Source organism: Epinephelus moara, chromosome 16 (assembly GCF_006386435.1).
Source record: "Epinephelus moara isolate mb chromosome 16, YSFRI_EMoa_1.0, whole genome shotgun sequence".
Classification (NCBI taxonomy): Eukaryota; Metazoa; Chordata; class Actinopteri; order Perciformes; family Serranidae; genus Epinephelus; species Epinephelus moara.
The window spans coordinates 46,774,879-46,782,228 of NC_065521.1; the positions used below are offsets into that span (position 1 = coordinate 46,774,879).

Consider the following 7,350-nt stretch of genomic DNA (forward strand, 5'->3'; position numbering starts at 1 on the left):
ACTGTCTGTAATAAAGAGACGAACGACTGTAACAGAGACGAACGACTGTCTGTAATAAAGAGACGAACGACTGTAACAGAGAGACGAACGACTGTCTGTAATAAAGAGACGAACGACTGTCTGTAATAAAGAGACGAACGACTAACAGAGAGACGAACGACTGTCTGTAATAGAGATGAACGACTGTCTAATGAAGAGGCGAACGACTGTAACAGAGAGACGAACGACTGTCTGTAATAAAGAGACGAACGACTGTAACAGAACGACTGTCTGTAATAAAGAGACGAACGACTGTAACAGAGAGACGAACGACTGTCTGTAATAGAGACGAACGACTGTCTGTAATAAAGAGACGAACGACTGTAACAGAGAGACGAACGACTGTCTGTAATAAAGAGACGAACGACTGTAACAGAGAGACGAACGACTGTCTGTAATAGAGACGAACGACTGTCTGTAATAAAGAGACGAACGACTGTAACAGAGAGACGAACGACTGTCTGTAATAAAGAGACGAACGACTAACAGAGAGACGAACGACTGTCTGTAATAAAGAGACGAACGACTGTCTAATAAAGAGACGAACGACTGTAACAGAGAGACGAACGACTGTAATAAAGAGACGAACGACTGTAATAAAGAGATGAACGACTGTCTGTAATAAAGAGATGAACAACTGTCTGTAATAAGGAGACGAACGACTGTAATAACAAGAGGAACGACTGTAACAGAGATGAACGACTGTCTGTAATAACGAGATGAACGACTGTAACAGAGAGACGAACGACTGTCTGTAATATAGAGATGAACCACTAACAGAGACGAACGACTGTCTGTAATAACGAGACGAACGACTGTAACAGAGAGACGAACGACTGTAACAGAGAGACGAACGACTGTCTGTAATAACGAGATGAACTACTGTCTGTAATAACGAGACGAACTGTCTGTAATAACGTGACGAACGACTGTAACAGAGAGACGAACGACTGTGTAATAACGAGATGAACGACTGTAACAGAGAGACGAACGACTGTCTGTAATAAAGAGACGAACGACTGTAATAACAAGACGAACGACTAAGAGAGACGAACGATTGTCTGTAATAACGAGATGAACGACTGTAACAGAGAGACGAACGACTGTAACAGAGAGACGGACGACTGTCTGTAATAAAGAGACGAACGACTGTAACAGAGAGACGAACGACTGTCTGTAATAAAGAGATGAACAACTGTCTGTAATAAAGAGACGAACGACTGTCTGTAATAAAGAGACGAACGACTGTAACAGAGAGACGAACGACTGTAATAAAGAGATGAACGACTGTCTAATAAAGAGAGGAACGACTGTCTATAATAAAGAGAAGAGCAACTGTCTAATAAAGAGACGAACGACTGTCTGTAATAAAGAGATGAACGACTGTCTGTAATAAGGAGACGAACGACTGTCTGTAATAAAGAGACGAACGACTGTCTGTAATAACAAGACGAACGACTGTAACAGAGACGAACGACTGTCTGTAATAACGAGATGAACGACTGTAACAGAGAGACGAACGACTGTCTGTAATAAAGAGATGAACAACTGTCTGTAATAAAGAGACGAACGACTAACAGAGACGAACGACTGTCTGTAATAAAGAGACGAACGACTGTAACAGAGACGAGCGACTGTAATAACGAGATGAACGACTGTCTGTAATAACGAGACGAACAACTGTCTGTAATAACGTGACGAACGACTGTAACAGAGAGACGAACGACTGTGTAATAACGAGATGAACGACTGTAACAGAGACGAACGACTGTCTGTAATAAAGAGACGAACGACTGTAATAATGACCTGCGAGGACGCCGTTTAATAGTTTACTGGTTTCTTTGTAATGATGAAGTCAACATGGCTTTGCTGGCTGATTAAGTAATGAAGACACCTTTGTTTCTCTCTTCCCTCCTCTTCCTCCTCCTCCTCCTCTTCCTCTGCAGGTACGAGGAGACCCCTCCTGAGCACGCAGCAGAGACTAAAGAGGAAACAGAATCAGAGAAAAAGGACCAATAACATCCATCGCTGCCCCGCCCCCTCCCCCCTCCTCCTCATCCTCATCCAGCCTGCTGCCACCACATTTCACTGAAGCCCCTCCCGCTCCCGCTGCTCCAGCTTCCTGTTGGTCGCTGGGGGAAACGGGACTCATGTAGCCAACGTTGTTTGTCTCTGATAACTGCGGGAATGGCTGCTGGTCTCCGTGGTAACGGCTGCTGGTGTTTCTAATTAAAGGTTGTTTGGTAACAACATTTGAGACTCGGTGCCTGCCATGATTCCTCTCTCTCTGCCTCTCAGCTGCTCGCACACAGGAACGCACATCATCGGCTTTTATCGTACGTTTGTTCGGGAACGCCGTCAGAGCGGTTAAACGGCAGCCGCAGCGTCGTCAGGTCTGACCTTCTTGTGTGTTGGCAGCTCATTGGCTCAGATAGACCAGGAAACCATCAAACCTCCGCCGCCTGAAGGAGCGCTTGGTTTGGAAAATTTACGGTAAAACAAGCGCTCCTGTTTCCTTTGTCTTTAAAGCCTCCAAACAAAGAACCACGGTTCTTCGTGTCATCCTCCCACAGTCCCACAGTGACCTCCACAGTGTTAACTCATCAGACGGACACTTCGTGTGGGCGTGGTTCTTTGTCTCCGGGTTTCTTCACTTCCTGGTTTATTTGGCGCCGGGCCGCCACTCATTCTGCCTTCTGCTTTCTCACATCAGTGTTTTCTGTTGGTTCCACTTTTATTGTTTCTCCTTCAAGGCCAGAATTTTAAGATGAAAAATCCAGTTTAGATTTTTTTTGATAATTTCCAGTTATTTTCTCACGTCTTGTCTGTTGTGAGAACTCGTCCTGTAGGTGTGACTCAGTCAGCTGTGATCCGTTGTGTGGAGCGAACATGGCTTCAGATTCAAACCCGCAGTGTTTGTAGTCGTATGTCACGGTCAGGCCTCGTCCACACGCACACACCTTTACTTATACATCACTTTTTTATGTGTTTTGGTCTTTGGTCCACACAATCTGTGTTTAAGTAGAGTTCAGTTGGTTGGATCAGATTCAGCTGTTTAATATGAATATTTGATAACTCAGTTTTTTTTTGTCCATATAAAGTTTTTAAGTTTGAACGGGATTCAGCGGTACGTTCAGTGTGACAGTGGTACTCACATTATATCGCAAACAAGCTAAGGTGCTAACGACATGTCGGAAATGTGCCCCAGTTATCAAACAAGAAGTATCTGCTTCTCCTCCTGTGTCGCTGCATCACGTCCCTCTGTGCCAAAGAGCGCTCTCTCTGCAGCAAAATCTAAAAAGTCCCCAGAAGTTAACTGTACAGCACACTGTGACTGACTGACTGACTGACTGACTTGAAGCATCTGAGTGGACTGAGGGGTCTCTAACGATTTGAGTCTGTGACTCTCGAGGAGGCGGCTCTACGTTTAGGCTGACTGAAAACAGACCCGATATAAAACTCCATCTGGGTGAAAAAGTTCAAACTCTCAGTGTTGACGTGCAGATGGGAAAACCGAGCTTGTCTTGTGACATCAGAGTGTGCGCGGTTATCGTGTTTGTAAGGTGTCACAAATTAATTTCCTGTGATGGCAGATGTGGCCAACGTCGAGCTGGTTGTAACCTGCCAACAGGACGTCATACATGTTTAACCATAACTGTACAGTTAACTCTACAGTGAGGACGATGCAGACAGGCAGCCTTCAGGTGATCGCTCTGTTTTAAGTTTCTAAATGACCAACATCATGCTTGGCATGGTTTCAGGGTTACGGTTATATCGCCACCTGCTGGTTGGCGTGCTCCTGATGGTGCTTAAGTTGTGTGTTTGCGTTGTAATGTGGACAAAGTTGTTTTTTGTTTTTTTTAAACGGTGGAAGTGTGGACCAGATTTTTTTTTTTTTTTTTAACAGAGGGGTAAAATTCTGTTTTCAAAAACCCCCGTGTGCGTGTGGACCAGGCCTCAGTGACGGAGGTCGTCTTTATATCTGTCAGACTTTGTGTTTTTTCTTTTTTAAACTTTGAATCCAGTGAATTCTGATTAAAAGATGAAACTGGAGCTGTTCTCTTATTTTCAGTAAATCTCAAACCAACAATGTGTTAATACATAAATCTTAGTTTTGTAAAATGTTACAGGCTGTAATGTGTCAGATTATTTTGTATGTTTTTCTTTTCTGTTGGTTTCAGGTCTTGAAGGTGGAAAACATTCAGAGACTCCAGGATTTGAAAATGGTTATCTGCACAATATGTGGCTCAAACATAAAACCCACAGGTGTGGTTCATTAACGCAGCACGAGTTATTAATAACTGTGTGAACCTGAAAGGGTTCATTTTTTAGAGCGTGCACTCTGCGGAGAATTTAAATTTAAAATAAAAACAGCTGTGGTAACAGACCAAAGGCATCTGAAGTTTCCCACACTCAGCTTCTGTTTATTTGGTGTTGATATTCAGAGGTGATTCACCTGGACAGGACAGGTGAGCATTCACCTGCCTGGTTCTTAAAGTTCTGGCCTGGGAGAGGAGAATGAGGAGAGGAGTAAAGGGAGGAGGAGGCACGCTGAACCTCCTCTGCTGAATATTTCCAGTCCTCGTTCTCAGGTCTTATTGGTGGAGAGGCTGTGAGGGGCGGGGCCCTGCGGCCTCCTTATCCAGTGAGCTGTGAGAATGAGCTGAGGAGAGGAGGAGTTTATCTGTTTATCCACAAACATTCTCAGTTTTGGGGTTTGAACAGTCGATCAGACAAAAGAAGACGTTACACCGACCAAATGATTCATCAGGAAAACAGTCGTCTGATTAAAGCTTTGAAATCAAAGATGGATCCGTCACTTCCCTCCTCCACCAAACCAGCTCCGGTTCTTCTACTGGTTCTGTTCACGATTAATAGAACCTCGATACGATCGAGCGAATCAGCCGGTGTTTCCACCAGTTTCAGTGTATTGTATTGATAACCTGAAACTTTTGTTCTCTTATTACAGATATTTATAAATAAAATTATTAAAAATAATTACTAATAAATAAATAAATATTTTTAGCCAAAAAAACAGATACTGAGACTTCTGCACGCTTTTTTTTCCTGACAGTTTCTCATTGATTCTCTGTCGTTGCTTTCTCCATCCCTTCTGTCTGTGTCGTCACCGTTCAAACTTCAGGTTAACAAAACCTGCTGGTGTTTAGTTCCAGCTGGGGACCAACGTTTCAGGCTCTGAACCAATTCTTTAAATTTATTTCCTTGGTGGAAATGCTCTGAACGGTTTCTCATTATGTGCGGGAGCCAGAACAGAACCGGTTCCATGTTGGTGGAAAAGGGGTCTTGAGACCAACATCAGATGTGAGACTTGGGTCCACGTGAAAATATCTGAGTTTGAAATGTAGGAAACAGAAACAGTGCTGTAAACTACATGTCTCACAATACCAGTGGCCCTTAAAAGTTTATTTCTTCAAAAGGTTTTGAAGGTCAGTTTTTTTCTTAACATAATGTCAAAATAAAATTCAAATCTAAACGGCGAAAGTCATCATTTGGAATTTTAGACAAACGTCAGACTACTGGGATTCAAAGATTTTCTTAAATATTGACGTCATCACAGAACTCACATTTTTTAGTACATTTTGAATTAATTTTGGAATTATTTAACATTTCTCAAAATGAAAACCTTTGACTCAGATTTAACTGCAGCCGCTCTGACTGGACGTATTCAGCCTCACAATATTATTCTCGATGTTCTTGGTGTTGTTGCTTTATTAAGAGATGCACAGTTTTTGTATTTTGATGTAAAAGATGAAAAGAAATCCAAGTATTCTGCTCCTGTTCAGCTCAGTGACGTTCAGTAGCCCCTCATCATTTTAAATATAACGTACCTGAAATGTTTTTCATTTTTCTTTCTTTTTCTCTGGTTGCATTTGTGTAAGAGGTCGTTTCACGGCTCCGACTGTATCTTTTATTTGCAATAAACTTTTTGGTGTTTTGATCACCGTATAGAGAAGCATAACTCTGACTCTGTCTGGTTTTTCCATCGCCATTCAGCAGCAAAATTAAAATGTTGTGATATGTTGGCCCAGTTCATGTGCTTGCTTCTGAGACAGCCAAGTATTTAAAAGAAGTATTTCTTCAGTGTAACTGAATCATGTGTTCAGAGAATGACAGAGGAGCTCGAATAGATCCCTGAGGAACTCCACCTTTATGGTACACATCCACGCAGATTAACAGCCATATTAATCTCATATGAAACTGAACACTTAATTATGATATTAACCGTCTCCTGAATAATTAATGTTGGAATTATGAATGTGTACGGATCACAGAAACATTTACATAAACATGGAGTTGCTGATTTTCATTCATTTTCTGCTGCAAGTGATTAAAGATTGAAACAGAACCCAACAGTGTCTAAAACCATCGCATCACACCTGTGCTACGAATTTCTACCATATTTATTAATTTGTTTATTAAGATTTTACACCAGATTGTTAGATTCCAGTGCCGTTGACTTCTTGACATCAGGCTTTTATTCTACAGGAAGTGTTTTGACTTCATCAGGCATGTTGGGCATTACCTTATTTATTACTTTATTAAATTGTTTATTTTGTTTGTTTGTGTTTTTGTTGTTTGGGTGCAAAATTAGGTTCTCTGTAAAATGTAAGTGCTTTTATTCTGAAAAAAAACAACAAAAACCAAACTGTTGCTGTGAAGTTGGCTGACAGACTGGACCTACCTTCATTCATTCATTTATTTGGTCATTTGTTTGTCATTTTTTAAAATCATTTTATGGTTTAGGAGCAAAATTAAGTTTTCTGTCAGGTTTCAGTTCTGCTGCCTGTTTGACATCAGGCTTTTATTCTGAAGAAACAAGACTAAGTTTTATCATTTCAGCTGGCATGTTGAGTATTCCCTTATTTATTAGTTTAATATGTTAATATAGGTTTTTGTTTTGTTTTGTTTGCAGTTTGGGGGCAATATTAGATTCTCTGTGAAATGTAAGTGCTGCTGATCTTTTGACGTTAGGCTTTTATTCTGAAAACAAAGAAGGAAAAATGTTTTTCGGATGTTCCTTTATTTTTCTATTTATAAAATTACTTAATGAATTTGTAGTTTAAAGGGCAAAATCAAGTTTTTGGATGAATGCAGGTATTTTAATCTTTTTTTGTTTCTGTTTTGTTTTACTGTCGCATGACGTCACTCGCTTCTCAATCAATCAATCAATCAATTTTATTTATAAAGCCCAATATCACAAATCACAATTTGCCTCACAGGGCTTTACAGCATACGACATCCCTCTGTCTTTATGACCCTCACAGCTGATCAGGAAAAACTCCCCAAAAA

At 41.0% G+C, this 7,350-nt stretch overlaps 1 protein-coding gene across 2 annotated transcripts in view; it reads left to right on the forward strand.

Annotated features, from left to right (window-relative positions):
- The window catches only part of hm13 (histocompatibility (minor) 13), a 23,412-nt gene extending 17,393 nt beyond the window's left edge, over positions 1–6,019 (forward strand). For both annotated transcript variants that reach the window (XM_050064482.1, XM_050064483.1), the window contains one exon: positions 1,986–6,019. In XM_050064482.1, coding sequence (XP_049920439.1) covers positions 1,986–2,058 — 73 coding nt within the window. In that variant the 3' untranslated portion in view covers positions 2,059–6,019. The remainder of the gene's footprint in view (positions 1–1,985) is intronic.
- The last annotated feature ends 1,331 nt before the right edge of the window (positions 6,020–7,350 follow it).